The sequence below is a fragment of the Malus sylvestris genome, chromosome 14 (assembly GCF_916048215.2).
Source record: "Malus sylvestris chromosome 14, drMalSylv7.2, whole genome shotgun sequence".
NCBI lineage: Eukaryota > Viridiplantae > Streptophyta > Magnoliopsida > Rosales > Rosaceae > Malus > Malus sylvestris.
The window spans coordinates 17,426,410-17,449,313 of record NC_062273.1 but is presented as its reverse complement, the minus strand read 5'-3'; the positions used below and the strand labels follow the sequence as shown (position 1 = coordinate 17,449,313).

Here is a 22,904-nt window from a genome sequence, read left to right as displayed (position 1 = left end):
TGATCTCCGGTGGATTAAGATTTCGACTGAGGTAAAAAATAGCCTGCTCTCACCCGGCATCATTGTCTTGGGCAAGGAGGCAGCCGATGGACTCTTCAGCCGCCGAAATATATAGTTTGAGGGGTTTACCGCGCCGAGGTGGAACAAGAACAGGCGGCGTTGTGAGGGAGACTTTGATTTGTGTAAATGCCGCCTGATGCTCGGTCGTCCACGCAAATGTATCCGAGTCCTTAAGTTTCAAAAGCGTGGAAAACGCTTTCATTTTTCCTGCCGAGTTAGCTATAAATCGACGGAGAAAATTTATCTTGCCGAGTAAGGACTGCAGTTGTTTCTTCGTAGTCGGTGGTGGAGCACTGATGATTGCACGTGCCTTATTCTCATCGACTTCAATCCCCCGATGATGTACGAGAAAACCAAGAAAATTCCCGGCCGAGACACCGAAGGCACACTTGGCAGGGTTCATCTTGAGGTTGTGCTGACGCATGCGAAGGAAAGCCTGTCGGAGATCGTCCAGATGTGTCCGTCGACGTTTAGATTTAACGACAACATCGTCGATGTAAACTTCGACGATGGTACCAATTAAATCATGGAAGATGGTGTTCATCGCCCGTTGGTACGTGGCGCCGGCATTCTTGAGGCCGAATGGCATGACAACCCATTCATAAGTGCCGAGTGCCCCCGGGCAACGGAAAGCAGTTTTGTGCACATCGGCTTCGGCAATAAATATTTGGTTGTACCCGGCATGTCCATCCATAAAGGATAAGATCGCGTGATTTGCCGCGGCATCGATTAACAGATCTGAAATCGGCATTGTATACTCATCTTTGGGAGTTGCCAGATTCAGATTGCGAAAATCGGTACAGATGCGCAGTGCCCCATTTTTCTTTACTACAGGAACGATATTTGCTAACCATTCGACATATCGAGCTGTCCGAATGAATCCGGCTTTCAAAAGCCGAACTAGTTCGTCCTTGACACTGAGTTGTACTTCGGTCGAGAATTGACGAGGTGGCTGACGGAAAGGTTTAAATCCGGGCTTAATACGTAATTCATGCTCAACCAGAGTACGATCTAAGCCGGGCATTTCATGATAACTCCAAGCAAAACAATCTTTGAATTCCGTAAGCAAGGTACGAAACTCGTCTTTCATTCGTTGGGGAAGTAACGCACTAATAAACAAAAGCCGTGGGTCATCGGCCGTCCCAACATTAATCTCTTCCAAAGGGTCCTTAACAAGGGGCCGATGATCTTCGAGCTCGGCCGGGGTGGCTCGAATTTTATCAAAAGATAATACAGGCCCATTATCCCTCAGCAAGGAACTCGACGAGGTTGACGCCCGAATTTGGTTGTTTAGATATCGTATACCAATGGGCCAGCAGTCGTTCCATAATAAATGAAACCGTGGCCCTGCGAGCTTCCCGATCGGTGTCAAACATCGGCTTCGGGGAGGAAGTTAGCTAATCCGAGTCTCGCAGAATCCTGCTGGACAGTCTCGGCGCCAACCTAGATAGCTTTCTGAACGAAAATTCGAATCGGCCGTCCCTCTTCATTGAAGCCTTGCAAAGTAATGTAGCCGACGTGATCGTCATAATACTGTGCTTGGATCATGTTAGCTTCGAAGCACTTGGTACAATGATGAAGGAATACAACTGGTTTGATGAATCCAATCTCGGCCGAGCAATGCATTGTACTCGGTTTTGGAATCAACCACGAAAAAAGCGGTCATATAGGTGTGACCGGCAATATTTACAGTTAACGGTAGTACACCTTTGGCATGGGATTTGTCACCGACAAAACTACTCATTGTGATTCCTGACGGAATAAGCTCGTCATTTGAACGGCGCAAGGCCTTCATGATGTTCAGAGGCATGATATTAACGGTAGCTCCACAATCGACAAAAACTTTAGAAACTGGATATCCCTCGATGTGGGCCGTCACATACAGTGGCTTTAAATGGTGAAGCTTGGCCGACGATGAACGAGGGAACAATTCGGCCAAAGCGGCCTTTAGACTATCATCTTTTGCTGTTGACTCGCCTTCAGCAATCGATACAAAATCAACATGGCCGGGTTCCTCGGCAACCACATCTCCATCAAGGAAATTTGGTTGAGCCGTGCTTGATTGAAAATCGGCAGGTAACACATGGACCATACTGATTTCCATATTATCCAAGACTGAAGGGCCCATCTGGTCAAGACCCTCCTCGTTCGGTTGGTCGGCGACTACGGACTCAGTTGTCGTCAGAGTCGGACAACGAGACTCTTCTGTCCCTTCTTCAATGACGTCATTCGGCGGAGCTGCTTCGACGACTTGTTGGTTCTGCGTGACCGCCTCAGGTAAGGTTGAGATTGATAATGAACTTGGGGTCAGGACCTGAGCCTGCTCCTGGTAGTGTAGCCGAGCATCCCTAGTGTCGAGATAAGCATCCAGACGGGCAATACGTGCGATTTCATCAGTCGTAAGGCCGAAGAGAGAAACCGCCGAAAATACTTCAAAGTGATATCGTAAATACTGAAGGTCCTCCAGCGAGAAAGGAAGGTCGGCTGCATTGATATCGGTGTACGGGTCGACTTCAAATCCAAAGACACGAGCTTCTCGTATGTGCTGGAACCTTGCTTTCAATCCTGGATCTGAGGTCTTCTGGATGATCCGCTCGGCATCCGGACAAGTCAGGATCAGATCGATGGTGTCCTGGCATGCCTTCGGCAAACCATACAGATCGTTGGCCGAATGATTCTTATGAAATTCTCGCATATACTCCAAAGACTCCCCAATGAACGGGGGATGCAAATTCCGTCGAATTTTGACCAAAGGCTCTTTTATAACTGGCGGGGATAATTTGCTTTCGGCCTCTTGCCTGAAATGTTCAAGACGTGCCTTCATTTCCCCTGGTCGAATGAGAAGTTTGATCCGTTTATCAGCTTCTTCAAACATGGTCTCGACATCTTGATCGACCAGCCGTTTCCCCTGAGCCAACTCTGTCATAATTGCTGGAGGTGGTCGCTCCTCATCAGTGGCAACTGTATCCTTCGGCCGCCACTTAGGGGTCGAAGTTTCTTGGGCTGCTTGTCGGCGAGCCATGCAATCTATCCGTTGATGCCGGCGTTTCTGAGATTTGGACAACGCGGTGTAGACGCCCTTCGAAGAATGGTATGTATACCAACGTTGATCTCTAGGCTCGGGAGGCTTGAAGGTCTTTTGACTCCGCGATGATCCTGAACTGCTAGAATTACGCTTATAGTAATCATCGTCATAAAATGAAGCATCAAAATCGAGGCACCGCCTGACCGGGGGTGTCTCTTCCATCCGTACTTTAGGACCGAGCCTCCCAAAAACCCCATGATGTTGGCCTTCATTGGCTATCTTTTGCCGAATTATGGCCACAGGTTGCGAAGAAGGCTTCTCCTCTGGTTCACTGTCGACCTTCGCTCTACATTTCCTGCACAAAACCGCCGTCCCACTATCTTCATCGGTGCTATAATCCATCATAGGTTTGACAATAGCGGGCCCCGTTAAAGTCGTAGGTGGTTTATTTGAACGAAAATCGGCCATGAACCGTGGCCGAACATTCTGATTCCGCGGGCGTTGTGTCTCAACCACTTCAGCCTTGCCTTTCCCTTTGTCCTTGGGTAGGTACGCGTCGACCATGTTTACTGTTGCCGTGGGGAATGGATCAGTATCAACACTCATCCTCTTCTCGGGAAACTTCAGTTTGCCATTATCAATCCAGCTTTGGACGTTATCGCGAAATACGACGCAATTGTTTGTCGTGTGTTTGCTCGAATTGTGGTATTTGCAATACACCTTTCCTTTAAGCTCTTCGGCCTTAGGAATGTTATGACCAGGCCGAAGCTTAATGATTCTTGCTGATAACAGTTGGTCAAAAATTACGTCAGCCTTGGTAATATCAAAAGTATAAACCTTTGACGGTTTCGATGTTCCTTCAGTGGCCGAGCGACTTTTGGCTTCTCTAGAATCAACCTGAGTCAATGCCTTGCAAATGTATGGCTTATCTATTACTATCTCAGCCGCATCCACACTAACACATTCATCCTCGGTTGATGCATAATTGACAGTAGGGTTCTTGTAAATCGTTCCCCGAGTTGGAGTCTTCGAAGTCTTTTCCTCGCGAAGCAAATAATCATACTGCTCGACATGTTGGGCCAATTCGTACATATCCCGAAAATTTGCCCCCAAGAATTTCTTTTTGTATTCGACGTCAAGGCCGTTCAAAGCAAGCCTGACAAATTCGACTTCGGGTAAAGGCACTCGGCACCAATTCCTAGCCGATTTGAACCTGGTAAGATAATCCATTGGTGACTCATCAGATGCTTGAGCCATCCGTGCTAATGAAGAGATTGACATCTCCATCCCCGGCCGATAAAACTGCTCGTGGAACTTCTCGACCAACTCCTCCCAGTTTTGGACGGAATTAGGCGGGAGATTGATGTACCAGGCAAATGCCGAGCCGGTCAATGAAAAATTGAACAGCCGTAACTTGTGGAAATCACTATTAACATCTCCGCATTGCGCGGTGAAACGAGCCACGTGCTCCAACGAAGACAGGGACGATTCACCGGCGAAAAGACTAAAATCTGGGATCTTGAAACCCTTCGGGTATCCAAACGTTTCCACATAAGCTGGGTACGGATGAATAAACTTGGGAAACTTCGGCCCTTTCTTCATGGCCGAGTCGATCATCCGCTGAACTTCGGTCATATCAACAGGTGTTGCTTCGACCCTCTGGTCAGTCCCGTCTGACCTACTATTCGACCCTCCTCCTTTCTCCAAGTTAATTGGTTTGAGCGGGGCAGGAATGGGCTCGGCCGGTACAATCGGTACCGGGTTGTTTCCTGGTAAACAATTTTGGCGAAGATCGAAAGGCCTGCTACCACCAACTTGACTAACCAGCATTTCGAGCAGCCTGGTTTGTCGATCATTGGAACTGAGTATCGCGTCATGCAGCTTGTCAATGCCTCGACTGAACGTCTGCTCGACTGACCGAGACTGCTCGTCTAGTCGCTTCCGGAGAAACGACCTCGTTGGTGGGTCAGATCCTTCACCACCATCCTCGTCACACTCCTCTACTATCCCTTCATTGAGAACGCATGTGTTTCTGTTAGGGATTTCTAAACCACGGAATTGACCGCCGAGATTAACTTATCTCTCTCGGCGAGTCGCGCTCGTGGACTTAGGTGTCACAGCGCTAAGGGGATTCTGCGCCTGCGGCACACTTTGTCCCAGGCTTTGATTCGGCAAATCGGTTGTCGACTTTCCCATAGTTGTTTTCTTTTTTACCGATCGTGTTTCAATTGGCATGAACTTCGTAGTTTAGCACTGAGTCCCACTGGGCGTGCCAAAATGTTGACCCTAAAAACTACCAAGCCTACGTGGCGCGCAGGCCGAGTAATTAATGAGCTAACTACGTCCTTCGGTGAATGCGGGGCGTGCCAACTCGTCGGCCGAGCTCGGCCGAGGAGTAAATTTGTTGATGTTGCGTTGGGTCGCGCTACTGACTTCTGCGTCTTGCGATTGCGGCCGAGAAAGGAACACGTCTCAGCCTCTTGGGCTCTCGAACCTGAAGACAAGGTTACTATTCTTACGAAGTTCAATATCAAATTCGGCTTTCAATGTGCCGAATGTAATAACTGTAACACCTCACTTCGCCGAGAAGGCTGATGAGATGACCTCGACCAATAAGGATTTAGAAACCCTTCTCGATCGAGACTTGGATAGATAATCAATCGTTCTCGCCGCAGTGCTGTTGATGTCAACGGAAGGTACTGCGAGACCGACTGACTCTACGGTGACAGAGCTATCTATGCCGACTTAAGATATCACCGGTTGCTTCCACAGTGCTGTTGATGCCAACGGAAGATGTGTCAGCGAAAAAGGAAAAAGAAAAATCACAAGTTGTGAGAGTTTGCGCAGGGCAATTTTGTATTGATTTGCAGGGGTCTCTCACATTTGCTGAATGTCTTGTATTTATAGTAGCAGCACATCGAGCCCGAGTTCCAATCCTATTCGGACTAGGTCTCCTTCTCCGGATTAACATCCCCTCGATCAGTCCTATCTCCGCTAGGACTACGAATCTAGTCCTTAACTGAGCCGGATTCGCTTTCTAGATTATTGATCTCGTCGAGAGTCCCTATTGCACTAGGATTCGACCTCTTGCGTTATGACCTAGCCGACCTAGGTTTGGAGGCCCACATACTGAATGATCCGTGGTATTCTTGCTGCAAGGCCTCCAGGGCTGAGAGTGACCCTACACTGGGCCCAAACTGTTATTTTGGGCCCAAACACATGGTATAACATATCTTAAGCCATGTGCTACTGTGAAAAATATCATAGATAAGCATGTATGTGTTCAAATATGAACAAGTTCAAAAATAAAATAAAATAAAATAAAATAAAAATTGTCCCGTCCCACGCATAAACATTGTACCAAACAACAGACGGAACATGGGTAAGTTAGTTATTCAATCTTTTGGTGCCGTTCCGTCCAGCACGTGCCAAACGCAAAATGGAACAACCGTCTCGTTCCGTCTTGCGCGTACCAAATATAACACGAAACCTTTGTTCTGTCCCGTCCCATTCTGTTCCGTTCCATCCCGTCCCGTCTGCGTACCAAACGGTGATTGGATTTTAGACCCATTGGGAGGCTTTTAGTTTTGACCCCTATACTTGTGAAGACCCATGTTGAATTTGCTCAGATATCAAGATCTACAGCTGTATTAGGGCCGAGGTTAATTGGGTTGGTGGATCTGGTGGCTGGGACCATATGCATGTGGACTTAATTATTGTTTGGAAAAAGATGAGATGATTGATATTTTGTTAGACATAGCTGGAGCGAAATAGCAAATTAAAGATGAGGATTAAATCCTCAAAAGGATTAGGATATAATTCAGAACGAAAGTCTCACCATCACATGTGGGATTCATCTATATTTTGTAGTGATTAGTCGGTTGGCATGGAGTTGGTTTCAACCTCCATATCTGGTACTGGTAAATGCAGAGAGACAACAAATCTTACAATTCTTGTGTCCTTTTAATGCGTCATAGTCTTACAGATTAGTTCGATTATTGTGTCCTTTTAATGCGTCACAGAGAATAATGTAGACTAACACTTAATAGAAAGCTTTTGGTGTGTTGGAGAGCATATTGCACCGTGCCCTTTTTGCAACTGAATCCCACTGGTCCCAAAACCCAATCTGTGCACCAATGATGATGACAATCGTAGAACTGAAGCTATCAAGTTTAAATGGTAAAATCTTATAGCAATAGATAGCTAGAATGTCTTTTAAGCCAAGCTTTTCCTAATACTTTGTTTAAATCATCAATTAATGTAACATTTCCAAACTCCTATATAATATGATTGGAGAATGCCAACTCAATTCATTCCTCAAATCACAAAAATCCACTTGCATGCTTCTCATTGCTCTCAAAAATGGAACAAAAAACGAGCCTAGTTTCAGCTCTCTTCCTCTTCTTCCTTCTCTATGGAACCTTGGCTTCCCCGACCCTAAAACCCAGTTTTAAGCCTCGTCCTCCTCCTCACCACCCTTGCAGACACCTAGTTTTCTACTTCCACGACATTATCTACAACGGAAAAAATTCTAAAAACGCCACGGCAACCATTGTAGGTTCACCGGCTTGGGGCAACAAGACCATTTTGGCAGGACAAAACCATTTTGGTGACCTAGTTGTGTTTGATGACCCAATAACTCTGGACAACAATTTGCACTCAACCCCAGTTGGTCGTGCCCAAGGCTTCTACATTTACGACAAGAAGGAAATCTTCACTGCATGGCTTGGCTTTTCCTTTGTGTTCAACTCCACCCAACACAAAGGTAGCATCAACTTTGCTGGGGCTGACCCATTGATGAACAAGACTAGGGACATATCGGTCATTGGCGGGACGGGTGATTTCTTCATGGCTAGAGGGATTGCTACTTTGATGACTGATGCATTTGAGGGTGAAGTTTACTTTCGTCTCCGAGTTGACATTAAGTTGTATGAGTGTTGGTAAATTTTTTTGTAGCTATTTTGCATGCATGGCATGGCATACTTTCATTTTCGTTCGTTTGGTCTTGATCCAAGTTGTGTTTGTCAAAACAGTGATGTTTCCATCCAAGGAAGAAATATAATTCATTTGGTTTCGTGATTAAGTACAATTTTTATCTATAAATTTATGTTTTTGGTTCGAATTGGTATTCAATATGAACGAATTCAACAATTTATTATAAATTTAAATCTATTCATCTATTTCAGTTAAGGTGTTTCCAATGAATACTATTACACTACAAAAATTTTCTATGTTAAGGCAAATGAACATTTTCGATACATGGCTAGGTACGTACGAGCTAATAGAAATAATTTAGTTTCGTAATTAAGTACAATTTTTATCTATAAATTTATGTTTTTGGTTCAAATTCATATTTAATATGAACAAATTCAACAAGTTATTATAAATTGAAATCTATTATTCTATTTTGGTTAAGGTGTTTCCAATGAACTATTACACTACAGAATTTTCTGTTTTGATTAAGGCAAATTAATATATTCGATACATGGCTAGGTATGAGCTCTTAGTGTATCGAAATGTCTAAAAGATAACTTTCATGCAACATGAAAGGAACCAAGAGAGAGAGAAAAAAATGACAAGGCTATAAGGAGAGAGTGAGAACAAAGACAAGGTAAGTCACCATTTCAAAGGCTTATCCCATATGGCCCATATACGAGTGATGGGTGATTGTCTATGATTTATGCTGGTTAGTGTGTTTGTTATTGTGAATTGTCTGTTGCTTGTATTGTAATACTTTGGTTATTCTTGCAATAAAGTGCATACGGAGACACCCAACCAATGAGTTGGTAGAAAAGCAGGAGATTGCAGACAGGACTGGACTCTGAAACCTTCACTCTTGACAAAGCTGGGACTACATAACTAAATGAAAGTAATATTTGTTTATTCTGGAGGTGCCTTGTTAGCAAGACTTAATACCATCATGATGTTTCATTTTGACTAAAGAGGTTCGTCAAGTGGATAACGTAAGTCAAAATTATGAGTGCATTAGGAGGCACCAAAACCTACCTGTTTCACACCCTCCATAAGAAGTTTGAATTCAATTAATCACCTTCTACAACTACTATGGATGGCTCACTGGTTGGGAATGAATTCCAGACTTGTATTTCACACAGCACGTCCTGAGTTTGATTCCTGATGCTGGTGAATCATACGATGGTGGCCAGGGGAGACTGAAATGTCTCTGTAAGTCTTCCTGACCCCAGAAGAGTGGACTGCCATGGCGAAGCCACCAGCTAGTCCTCTTTCTGAAATGAAAAAAAAGAGGGTAATTTACATAAAACTACCTTAACTATTAGGCCAGTCACTGTTTAATACCTCATCTTTAAAACATTTCAATATCATACCTCATCTTACGAATTTGTTACAATTTCATACCTTCCATTAGTTTGTCTGTCAATTCTTCTATTAAATAGTGACGTGACTTGAGATGGAGCCCACGCTCTATTATAAAATTAATTAAATATTAAAAACTAAAAAAATAAAATCATTCAATAATTTTTTTTTGTATGGGGGACCCACCCCTCACCCTTCTTCCCTACTCTCGTCTTCCCCCAGCCCAAAACTAGAACCACCCCAAACCTAGATCCCACCAGCGCCAACATCTCCTCCTCCCCCCTCCCCTACCACTCATCTCACTCCCCCACTCTTCTCTTCTCTCCCCAGAAACAAAAAAAATTTGAAACAAAAAAACCCATAATTTTTTTTTTTGTAGGTGATCGATTTCGCCGATTCTCTCCCCACTCTTCTCTTCTCTTCTAGACAATTCCACTGTCACTCCCCCTTGCACGTCCCTGCAACACGTCAGCGTCGCTCCCCGTCTCTTCTCCCGAACCCCAAACCAAAATCCAGAAAATTCCGATCAAACCTGCTCTCCTTCGACCCCAAAACCCAAGCACAGTTACCTCCCATCCCCTGAGCCAAAACCCACAAACCCTTCAACAAAGCCCGAAGCTTTCTCCGAAATAGGCGAATTCAAAATTTAGGGTTAGGGTTTGGGTGGAATTGGGGTATTTTGTTTGAAATTGGTAATAGGGATTAATTTGCTGAGGGTGTTGCGTGTGTAGGAGGAGGGAGAGGAGGAGGAGCGCCATGGGAGGGAGGTGCAGATGGAGGAAGAGAAGGCGTATAAGGGGTGGGTCCCCCATGCAAAATTTTTTTTAAATGATTTTATTTTTTTAGTTTTTAATATTTAATTAATTTTTTAATAGAGAGTGGGTCCCGTCTCAAGCCACATCACTATTTAGCGGAATGTATGAAATTGTAATAAATTTGTAAGATAAGGTATGACATTGAAATGTTTTAAAGATGGGGTATAAAACTGTGACTAGCCCAATATTTGAGATATTTTTATGTAATTTATCAAAAAAAAAAAACAATTACGGGATCGTGCACAGATTTATATTTTAAGCCATGTTGCACTTCCCTAGATGATCACGTTAGTAGAACTTTTTAACGAATAAATGGTCCCAAAATATGCCTGGTGGCCCCAAATGATTATGTTAGTCGTAGAAATGAAGTGACAAAAAGGAAAAAAATACAGCCAGTTTCAAACCCACTGAAAAATAATTTTTCCCATAAGAACAACCCTTTTCGTTGTCTTTCACCACCTTCTATTTTGAGGTTCTACCCTTCACTTGAAGACCTATCTTGGACGGTATTAGCATTGAGGAGATCCTTCAGGAGGGCACAGAAAATGATGTAGAACGGCTTGCAGAGACATTCATGGAACAGCTGAACAAACTCATGCATGCTTCTAATAAAACCGCTTACGAGTACAACCAACAGGCGTTTACTCTCGTCAACATTGTAATTACTTCAACGTGTACCATCTTCAATGAAAATAAGTAGGGCTTTTTTAACTACCTAGCTCCCTAGAACTTACTCCAACCCTTATAGTAAAACTTAAATTTTAGATTCTAAACATACCCCAACTTGCTTCAACCCTTGGGCCAAATATGATTTTTAACCAAAAATTTTGTTTTTAGGAAAATTTAGCCCAGAATTTCCTTTGAATTAGTGGGTTGACCCACCATATATGTATATTATTTTTTTAGTTTTATATTTATAAATTCAGTTAATCTAATGGCTAAAATCTAATATGATCAAATCTAATGGTAAAGAAAAAGATTTAACAATCTAAATTTAAATCCAGTAGCTAAAATAATTAAAAAAATATATATCTTTCATATGTTTTATATTCTTTCATATTGTTCTACGAGCTTCATGGTGTCGTTAAGTGATATTTTAATATTTATCGGAATCTAAATATTTTTTAGGTCAAAATGTTCATAAAATTAAATTAGAATAGTCTACATAATTTTTTGTTTAAATGTTTACTTTAAAGATCCTAAATTCATTCTTTAATAATCTTGGACTAAAAATTTAACCCAGAAGGATTGAGGCAGAAAACAATGTTTATGGGTTAAAACCCAAATTTTATGGGTTCGAGATGCCTAAGGTTTTCGAATGTTGCTCATCTTAATAATATCGTTTCATTTTTTCTTCCCGAAAATTGCAGATCTCATGCAGAAAAAGAATGGAAGAATGCATCGACACGAAACGGGATCCAGAATCCTGCGGCATAAGATTGACGAAAGGAGCATTTATTCTTTTACAAGATTGATGAAAAGAGTATCTCACAATGTCTACGTCCGTCTCAAGAAAAAATTGGCAATCTTTGATCCCCTGAGGGCATATGAAATGATACTCCTCTTAAGGGGTGGAATGTACTGCGCTCCGTTGAATGCTGCAGGCCGTAGTACATTTAAAGGTCCGAAATCAACAGAGTAAGCCTTCTGGAAACCGTCCAGGATTGCCATCATTGTGACATTTGCCGATTTCCTCTCTGCTTCATATTTCTTCAACAACAATACCTGCATAAGATTAGACATACGTCGTCAAATGATTCGATTCAACCAACTAATTTTGATAAAAGCTAAAAGAAAATTCACCTGCATCAGTAATGTCTGTCCCCACTGCAATTCCCTCACAAATGATTCTTGATAGAGCAAATGCGTCTCCAAACCCCAAATTAACCCCTTGCCCAGCCAAAGGGTGAACGGTATGTGCTGCATCGCCAATTAGAACCACATGCTTTGACACGTAGTTGTTGGCATGCATCAAAGACAAAGGAAACACCATTCTCTCAGATGCCAACTTCAACACTTTTGGCGGAACTTTGAAGCAGTCATTGGCTGATAAATTCGTGTCTGTTTTAAACCAAGAAAATATGCTTCCACCTCCCGAGGTGCTTGACTTAGGATGAGGGCCAAATCCATAATCCAGAGCATAATTGACATCTTTCAAAAATTCATCCTCAGCCTTTAACTTGCGGTCAGTTGCTTCGTTCGGGTTCATGGTCCAAACAATGTTACTGAAATTATCACCTATTGGCAAAAGTGCAATTGGCCCAGCAGGTAGAAAGCGTTGCCATGCAAATCGGTTTTCTACACTATGTTCAACAGTACAAATGATTGCGTTCTGCGAGTAATTCCATCCGGTTGTCTTGAATCCTGCCAACTCTCTAACACGTGACTTGGACCCATCAGCTCCCACCTGCAGTAAGACAATGTGACTTGATGCCAATCCAGAATTTACGAATGACATTATTTTGCATTACGACTAGACATTCTGTCATCTTATTATCATTTAAAGGGAAATAGAATTCTTCAAATGCAACTGAAAATTACTACCAACTTTGCATACAGACTGTTGCCGTCAATTAGATCAAGCTTCGCTAAGTTCCCCTGCTCATTCAATCCAGATGATGTGCTTTCCATCCCCATGGATAAGTTTCTTGGCTGTAAAGTCATTGTAGACAATCTCGAAGGGTAGACAGTCTTCTGGAAATCTGTATTCTGTTGAAGTTTAACCTTATTAGCAGTAGAAAGTATCAAGACTTGCATGCAACGCATGAAAACAACACACATGCCATTTATCAAAAACACGAGAGGGAGTTAAGAAAATAAAGGATGATGGTTTAGAGATACTTTAACCAAGAAAAGAAATGCCAGGAAATGATATCTTCAAGGAAAACAGAGATAATAATAAATATGAGAACTCAGCCACCAAAAATAAAAAGACAAAAGAACAACAACATGAACTAAGTGTTGTGATTGGCTCATTGTTTGAGTTGGCAACAATTTTGATAGTTTAGCTTTATGTGCTACAGGGAAATGGCTGTAGCAAAGTGTTGTCTTTGTGTTTGTTTGCACGTAAATATGTATGCTTTCTATGCATGAAAAAAGTCTACTTTATAGGCTAGGTTTTCTTTTCATGTTTTCCCATTTGCTTTTTTCACGTGAAGGTGGCATTGTGATTTGTTTAAAGGCAAAGGGAGGGGATGCATAGTTTCATGGCCTTTATTTAAATGCAAGGAATTGCTTGCATTGTATATAAATGCTTGCCGAGTGTGAAGAAAAGGTGTGTGCATCCGGAAAACACAGAGGGAAAAGAAAATAGAGTGAGAGTGAGAAACTCTTGGGGAGAGTGAGGCTCTTGGAAAAATTCTGTGAGTGTACAAGAGATTGGGGTTTGGGTTATGTCAATTTAACTCATGTATATTTTGTACTAGTTATTCTCATAGTGAAGAGCAATATCTCTCCGAGGACGTAGGCAGGTTTTTGCCGAACCTCGTAATTCTCTTGGTGTCTTTATTTCTTGTATTTTAAATTGTTCAACTGTGGGTTTATAAGTTGGTGAGATAACAGGCCAAAGCACAACACTAAGAAATTACACGAGTGATTACAGGTTTCGTTTGTAAATTGTAATAAAATAAACTAAAAAATTGACCATTCAGCTTTGCTAAATACCTGCATACATGACAATAGGGAACTGTGCAGTACTTTATTCTCCACTACACACCTGATCATAACTCAAAATCAGCACCAGATCCTACTAGTAATGCTAATAAAAGAGTTGCCAAGAAAAAAAAATCATCTACTTACCCTAGAGAATCTTTATGTACATCTCTTGCATTGTATCTTGTATAACCTAAGCCAGTATAGTCCCAAACCTACAAGAGATCATAGAAGAATAGACAAGTCTCTCCATAAATTCAACCTCCAGGAATCATCCATCATATTGTGTCAGCTGGATGGAAATATTTAACAAACACTGCAATTTATTTAAAGAAGAAACAAATAACAAAGTAAAAGTAGGGTTCTTTGGCCACGATGAGAGTAAGATACAGCAGAACAGAGTTGGCAGATAATATATATTCACTACAAAAGGCCATTAAGAGTCAAAACTATTGATGTAAAAACAAAAAGAGAAGTTCAGGAAAAAAAAATTATTTGAAAAACATCAAATCAGTCAAGCTTGTAAATAATGAGGAACCTTCTATAAAATTTATCAAATTATACACACCATATCTATCAATTCGCGAGGTTTTGGTCCGATAAAATAAGAACTGCTTGCTTATGTCATGATATGAGATAAAAGTTAGGAATCCACTTAAGTCAAGCTTGTAAATAATGAGGAACCTTCTATAAAATTTATCAAATTATTTACAGCATATCTTTCAAATTACCACACCTTTCAAAATTGAAGCACAATTTCTCTCAAACTAGGCTATCCCCCTTTTAGTTGACAAGACCAAATTGGCTGTGAGAGAAATTGTTAAGTACATAATGATTAGTAGCTGACACACAAACCATGAGTAATTACTGTGGTCCCATTTCTAAACCCCTAATCATTGGTCAAGTTGTATTATTTCAACAAAATGCGCTCATTGGCACTATATCTCATCTATCAGTTTCTGTTGCCCATTATTCCGTGTCAATGATCAGACAATAGAGTTTGCAATGGAACTAAAACAAACAAGTCTGGTCTGAGACCATCTACCAATTTCTTTCTCCTGAACAACTACAATAAAGATGTGTAAATTAATGAAAATGTATTAAAGGAAGCTAATGACAGAAAACTGAACAATTTGATATGCATACGAGTGGTTTTGATGAGGACATCAACAAGAAGTTTTTAAGGTTTATCGGTGGAAGAGGTAAAAAGAGAAAGACAATCCAATTCCTTTTAGGACTGGATTAAAACTTTTGGAGCAGGATTTTATTATTAGTTTCCTAGTTTTTTTTTTTTTTTTTTTTTTTAAGTTTCCCGTTTCTAGATGGATTTGGTTAATTTCCTATTCTATTTTGGATTAGGATATCTTTCCTAGACTAAGTTTATTTTCCAAATTTCAATTCTTGGTGCGAGGCCAAAAACAGGTGTGAGACCCTTTATTGTTGTTGTAATCTAAGTTTTCTTTGTTTTCGCTTCCGCTATACATTCTATATTCTGCTGCCCAACTCTGTCCGACATTAGGTTTGAGACCATGATTTTTCAGTAGTGAAAGGATTAGTGATTTGAATCAAATCTGAAAAATACAGTAAGTCAACAAGGGAACACAAACAAAATGGGAACTACTAAATTGCTATGAAATTTGGAAAAGTCAGTCACCTGCATTTGATCAAAATACGCATGCCTGTTCTGTTCCACATATTTCCAAGCACCAATATCTGCAAAGTACAACTGTTGTGATTGAAAGTCCAGAACAAGTTTAAACTTGTTTCCAACTTGGTTAGAAACTTAGAATGAAAATAGACAAGCATCTCGGTAAATTCCTACAAATGGGGATACTAGATCCATTGACACAGGGCTCTTATTTGTGCTCTCTTACATGATTGCTAGGGGTGAACATGAGAAACTGATGTTGGTATACAGAAACAACAAATTATCGAGTTCAATACCTTGGAAGAGAGATATGGTTGCAGGTGTTACTGCACTGGCCCTTGGATCAGGGGGGTCTTCTTTCTTCATGCTAAGTCCATTTGATACTGCAGGATTGCTATCAATGATGGCAACTTTCAAGTGCTTTGTCAATGGCATTTTTGCTAAAGCAGCACAACAAGAAGACAATAGATTGAAAGTTTTGGTGTGTCAGCCAGAATGTGCTACATAACAAACTAATTCAACAAAAACTTCTGTTACTAAAATTTTTATTACTTTATTAGTTAAACTACTTGGATTTAGCTCGAGAAACAAAAAGCACAACATAGCAAACTAATTTCACAAATTTTCTTCCAATCTCTTCTGACCTGAACCAAAGCTACTAAACTGATTTGAATGATAATGTTCTAGAGTACACGCTACGGTGCTCAACCTAATAACTTTTGTTCACAATTCACAAAGTCACTCATGTAAAAGTTACTAGTCTATCTGCTGTAAATGCAACAATCTACATTACATGAATCATGCTAAACCTAAGAAACACAATTTAAATAAGTCAATGCAAACGATAACTACTAAGAACTAGCGAACTTTAATCTAAAACCACAAAAGCGGGAATAATGTCAGGTGAAGGAACTAATAAGGTCTGGGACATAATGTCTACTGGTTAATCTACACAATGATGGTAACTAGAGTCTAAAACAAACACCACTTACCCAAGGAACAAGCAAGGGCCATGCCAACCATCCCTCCTCCAATAATAGCAATGTCGTAGGGATCACATTTATTCGAAAAATTTGGCCTCTCCACATGATCCTGTGGAGGATTTGAAAAGGAACCATCAAATCCAATAATGGAAAAACATTACTTTTCTTGCAAGTTACTCCACATTACTGGGTAAATACCAAATATATTGAGTGACCAAAAACCACTTATTTCGGGTTCCATAAATTTCCAGAAAAAAGAAAACCCATTTATTAAAATGTGAATAACATGTAATGGGTGAAGATTCAAGAGCTTTACATTGCTGGGTTGGGCACCATTGGAACTGGAAACTTTTGCGACTGCGTCTGTACACAAAGTCCTTTGTGAAAGCTTCAATCTTTTGATACTTTCAGCAAGAGTTCTGATGATGATCAATCTGTGTCATTTGAAATAATCACAATTAGACTAAATTTGAACCTTAACCTGCACAGCCGAATCGCAAATTAGCAAAAACGGAAGGGATAAAGCGTGAAAATGTGGCAAATTTGGGAGCGAAGGGATGCTAGGGCATATAATGATTGGAACGGTGTATGTAGACATGGACGACCAAGAATATGAGGAAGATGACAATGCCGGAGAAGAGAAGTATAATTAATCTCTATTTTTTTGGGTTTTTATGAGAAAACCTCTTTTTTTTATATATTAACTTTTTGTTAAAATAATCATAAACTTAAAAGAGTTACTATAAGTCTATATAAATTCTAAATTTTGATTATTTTTCTAAATTTTCCAAAACGATTCTGGTCAAAAACAAAGACGGCATGTCGCAGAAAATGTCCATTGAAAACGAAGGACACTAGACCTGGCATTCGTGTCGTGTTTTTCGTGTTCGTGTCGTTTTCATGTCATACCCGATATCTTAACGGGTCGTGTCGTGTAACATCCGTTAAAATAAAAGGGTAAAATGACCCGACCCGAAATCGACCCGATAATATTAACAGGTAATATGACCCGACCCGTTACCCGTTAAGAAAAATATATTTTAAACCAATAAATAATCAAATGAAAACATATTACTAAATAAGTATATACATACCATATTGTCACATCCAAAACATAAAACACATTTTTCTTTTAAGTATATTTTCACTTACCTAAAGTCTTTAATAGTTTTTAATTAATGTAGAAGTGTAAAAAAATATAGAAAAAAATATATAAACGCTCGTAATGACGAGGTTTACAACTTTCATGAAGAGCTTAACTTCAAAATTTGCCACTATAATCATATAAATCATAGATCAAAATTTAACCGTTGATTGTTATTTACATTTACGCTTCATTGTTCTCATCAAATTTTGTTTTTTTCATATTTTCTTTTTTGAAAACTTGATCTATTAGAGGATGCAGGAAAATGAACGGTTTGGATCGTTGATATTATATTCAGAGTTTTACAGTTAGTGAAAATATTGCTTGATATTTATAAAGTTTCTACAAACTATATGACATCGACTCATATTTAAGTTAACCGTAAATATCGAAACGTGATATCAAAGATTTGAATCGTTCATCTTCTTACATCCACCATATGATCATGTTTTCAAAAAAGAAAATTTAAAAAATGGAATTCAGTAAGAAGAATAAATCGTAAATGACAATCGACGATTAAATATAAATTTAAGGTTTATGAATTATAGTGTTGGATTTCCAAGCTGACCCCTTCATGAAAGTTGTAAAGTTTGTTACTATGAGTGATTGTATATTTTGTTTTACATTTTTTACACTTCTACAATAATTATTATTAATTTTCCCTCAAATAAAAAACATTATTCATGAAGGTTTGGAGGATTTTAAAAATCTAAACGATAATGTAAGTGTAGTCATTATCTACTCGTGGAGGAATAATGATGAATCACGAATGTTTATATATTCTTTCACATTTTTCATACTTGTATGTATGTCTTCTTAGTTCTTGCCTATACAAATACTATATTAGTTTATTTTAATTTTGGACAACAACATGTTAAGTAAAATTTATCCTAGTAATGATAATAAGAAACGCTCATAATAAAAATAAATAATGACCAAAACTTTTTTTAAACTTATATAGAATAATAATACAAAACTATATATTTAATATAGAATATATTGTATATATTAATATGGTTATTGTATTTTATAATAAATCTTTTAGTAATTAAACTTTAAAATTATCAATATAAATTTTTTCTTAACGGGTCGAAATGGGTTACCCACGTGTTACCCGTTAAGAACCCATTATTAACGGGTTCTTAATGGGTCACCCGATAATGACCCGATAAGTTATCGTGTTGACCCGAAACCAGTTATTTTCATATCGTTTTCTTGTCGTGTCAGAAACTGCCGGGTCTAAAGGACATGACGAGTCGCAAAAATTGGGGCATTTGGAATTTGGAGCTGGACTTTCAAATTATTTTTTGGTGAGAGTATTTCGACTTCAAATTAGACTAGGGTAATGATATGTTTTCCTAAGGGGGGGGGTAAAATTCCCGAAAATCCCGAACCGAACCGAAAAAATCCTTATCCCAAACCAAAAATTTCTCAAACCGAAATTTTGGTACGAAATTTGGGATTGGCTTCTCGATATTTTGGGAATCCCATACCAAACTGAAAATATATATTATTAATTAATTATATATATATATATATATATATATTAGGGAATTGTTATTAGCATTTCAAAAATCTCATTTGACATTTCAAACTTTCTATAATTAGAAAGAAAAATACACTTGTGAGGAGTGTAGAATGAGATTTTTAGAGTGCTAATAACAGTTCCCTATATATTATTCTTTTATAATTGATGCTAGTAGTTTCTAATTCATGCTCTACAACCTGGAATGCCCTACACCTTGCATATTTTTCATGTTTTGTTTGATATTCATTTGGATTTTATTATTGCTGCTGTCATGGTTGATGATTTTAGAATGCTTGATTCTTTTGTCTATCAACAAATTGCCAAAAGGGTTTAATTAATTTGAATTTTGACTCTGATAAAAACATTCAAGCATGCTAGTGTTCGATTAAATGGTAGTGTGAATGAAATGACATTCCTAGTTCATGAATGTGTTCTTGAATTATTTGAAGAATAATTCATAATTTCATATTTTAATTTGGGATTCCCGATTTGTCCCAAAATCCTGAAGTTTGGGATTCCCGAAAATTTGGTTTGGGATTGGTCTTCAAATTCCCGTCCCGAAAAATTTCAGTTTGGAATTCGGGATACTAGTTTTGGTTCGGTATCCCATACCGAACCATCCCTATGTTTTCCATATGGAAAATTGGAGGAAACTTATTTTTATTTGTTTGGTTTTTTTCTTTTTAATTTTTAGTGAAACATTAAGATATCAATTTGCAGGTTTTGCGAATTACTTTCCATATCAAGAAATTGATCGCTGTCCTACTAAACCAGTGAAATCCTTGAATTGGATAATAATTTAAGTTGTTCTTTATAAATTGTGTCACAACAATAATATAACTGCTCTCGTATTTAAGAGAAACTGAGAAGATGAGATAAGTGGTTAAATTAATTTGTGGTAGGAAATTGCCAAAGTGCTAATACGTGACTTGATATTTTTGTTCTGATTTCTTAGTTGATGTTCATATAATTCTTGGGTCCCTAAGGCTCCTACTCTTCCTACTTGTAAATGTCACTTGGATATGTCTATACAACTCGTATATCTTAATGATATTATCATCTGTTGTGTATCACTCTGATGCGGTCTTTTGCGTACAGATTTGGTGAAACTGGTTGATGATATCGCTGCAGTTTTGCTCTTGGTAATTTAATGTTTCGACTCTTCAACCAGAATAACGGAACTACAAGGCTTACTTATAAGCATCCCTTTTTTCTTTTTGTGGTGGCATAACCATATCAAAGCTAGAAATTCTGCTCCAGAACTAATGGATGATACACTTCCCTTCCTTCGGCCAAGAGAGGGTACAAGTTAATTGTATTTGGTCAATGATTTCGTCGGAAATGAATTGTTCCCCAATTTTCCCAACGATGAGCATTTTGAACGGAGATTGGCTAATATGTCAATTTGTTGCCCAATTTCCGACGAATTTGAAAGATGATACTGTCGTTTACCAATTAACACTGAACAACTTAACTCGTTGCAACATGTAAACGTCAAGTAGAAGATAAGATAATGAAAGTGTCAAATTTGATGTCCTAAAGATCAAATAAACTGGTACATTCATCTCTAAGTTTGCATAAAGCCAGGGTACATTGGTTCCACTATTTTGTACATACATTCCCCCTTGATGATTTATCTTAATAAGACAATGTTTTGCTTCATATGCAGCACTTGCTGCTGCATCTTCACTCCTTCGAGTCATCGGAGGAGCGCTAGCTGGTCACGCTGTTGCAACTTTGGTAATTTTTCTGTTATTGCAAATTTATTTATTGACAAGACGATATTGGCCGTTTTGGAGTTGTGTCGTTTGGTTCGACAAATTATCAATTCCTTGAAACAGGCGTAGGACATGAAACTTCACATAAAAGTAGAAAATATGATCAAGAATGTTCTGAATTGGCCCAGAATTATCCTCGACCTATTCTGATTACACTTCTTTTTCAAAACTTCTTGTCGGTTCTTTTGACTTCGCGTATTCTCTTCTTTAGGAGAAAATAAATTGTGGCTTGAACGGTTGGTTTGAACAATGTGGAATGCAGCCAGTGGAATTCCTTTTGAAAACAATCAATAGACATAGAATATAAGCATCAAAATTCTGTGGCAACCGAAAACGAGTCAACAGCATCCTTCTTCTCTGCAGGCTTTGTAATAAAGGTTCTTAGTTGGACTAGCACATTCATTCACCAGATCAGTTTTATGCCCTTGACACTTTCCCAGGTTGAATCGCTAGCACTCGGCCTAGACGGGTTTGAAAGGAATTTTCTTTTATCTCACCCGATCGAACCCCACTGCTAAAAATATATTTTCTACTGCTCTTGGCTATGACTTGCACTCTAAGTAATTTCTTTCATGGATGAATTATGTATAAGCACACAGTAGACGAACGGATGACAGTCGTTTTCAATTTCCTTCTGCAGGCCATTGCGTACGTGGGAGGTGTTAGGCCATTGCGTGCGTGGGAGGTGTTCTTTCTCTAGTGTTTGCTGCTGTAACACTGGTTAAGATTGTAAGTTAAAGGGAATAAGATACCCATATCCTTTTTATCTGATCAAAACTCAGAAGCACATTGTTGGTTGTAATTATTGACATTCTGTCCCTACTTAATCAGTTTATTAGTACAAACTTTGATTCTTTGAGTGAAACATCTTGTGCTTCTGGGGGTTATGAATGGGTGAGGAGTGAAATTCTCCTTTCTTTTTTTCAAAACGACTGATACTGAAAGAAGAGAGATTTGAACGTGAGACCTCAGGGCAGCTGTAAACCTGTTAACTGCTTGAGTTATAAGCCAGTTTCTAGCGTGCGTGACAATTGGAGAGAGAATTCACACAATTTTTTAGCTTCTCATGCACCTCTCTTGATTTCTAGCCATTGAATTGAATGAATCAAACAAAAACAATGAACTTAAACAAACAGTAGTATGTCAACACCTAAAAAAAGAGTGTACCGTTTTCTGATGGTGCAAGTGTGAATAAAAGAAGTAGCAAAAATGCAAGGAACGTGGCATGCCGTAACCCATCAATAGAAGCTTTTGAGGGAGAATCAAAATTCCAAAGTCATGAAAAAGGATGATTGTGGAGGCAGACAAACCCCACTCTCTCATCTCTTCTCTTTACTTTTTACGTGAGCCTTTCTTTCCACATTGGCTCCGTACGCTGCTCTGCTGGGCTCTCATATCTCTCTCAGAATTCAAATGCTCCTCCACTTTCTTCCTTTTCACTACCCTTTTAAATAACATAATTGTGTCCCTTTTTCTATTGCTGTGATTTCCATCTTTCTAAAATTCTCTATTATTTTATTGAGTAATGTTTCGTTGATGTTACTAATCATCTTAAATAATAACTAACATTTGAACTAAGACATATTAATATTGTTGTCTACAAACAAGATAGGATCATAATATTACATGACGATGTTCTTAGTATACATAAAAATTTCTCTTATTTTTTTAGGAGTGTTGCCAGTTTATTCAACATTTTTATGTCCGTCTAAAAGAGCCTAGTTTTCTAAATTTGGTCTAAATAATCTTTTTTTCAATTACCCCATTTTTGTTCATTATTACTTCAAATAACAACAATCAAAATTTGCCTGAATAATCTTTTTTCTCAGAGGTATTGTGTATCAATAATCAAATCCAAATCAACTTCGTTTTGGACATAAGCACGATGCTAACATATCTTAACTTGTTAGTCAATTTAACAAGTTTTGATTCTCGTATA

The 22,904-nt window shown here is 39.0% G+C and overlaps 2 protein-coding genes and 1 long non-coding RNA gene across 3 annotated transcripts; 2 read left to right on the top strand and 1 right to left on the bottom strand.

Moving 5' to 3' along the window:
* The first annotated feature begins 7,375 nt into the window (after positions 1-7,375).
* LOC126600453 (dirigent protein-like) lies at positions 7,376-8,168 on the top strand. Its single transcript, XM_050267018.1, has one exon. It carries the CDS (start codon positions 7,448-7,450, stop codon positions 8,027-8,029), a length of 582 nt encoding a protein of 193 aa, XP_050122975.1. The 5' UTR covers positions 7,376-7,447; the 3' UTR covers positions 8,030-8,168.
* Positions 8,169-11,650: 3,482 nt separating this feature from the next.
* Positions 11,651-17,183, bottom strand: LOC126598321 (uncharacterized). Its single transcript, XM_050264678.1, is given in 10 exon segments — positions 11,651-11,774; positions 11,776-11,958; positions 12,041-12,640; positions 12,775-12,942; positions 13,897-13,948; positions 14,032-14,099; positions 15,539-15,597; positions 15,829-15,972; positions 16,525-16,624; positions 16,832-17,183. Coding segments are annotated over 9 exon segments (1,338 nt in total). The 5' UTR covers positions 16,556-16,624; positions 16,832-17,183; the 3' UTR covers positions 11,651-11,741.
* Positions 17,184-19,195: 2,012 nt separating this feature from the next.
* On the top strand, positions 19,196-21,830 carry LOC126598663 (uncharacterized). Its single transcript, XR_007614921.1, has 3 exons — positions 19,196-20,742; positions 20,857-20,927; positions 21,606-21,830. It is a non-coding gene; the product is annotated as an uncharacterized LOC126598663 (long non-coding RNA).
* The last annotated feature ends 1,074 nt before the right edge of the window (positions 21,831-22,904 follow it).

What these genes read in the sequence shown, in the direction of transcription:
- LOC126600453 (XM_050267018.1), top strand. Translation starts at nt 7,448, where the DNA reads ATGGAACAAAAAACGAGCCTAGTTTCAGCTCTCTTCCTCTTCTTCCTT.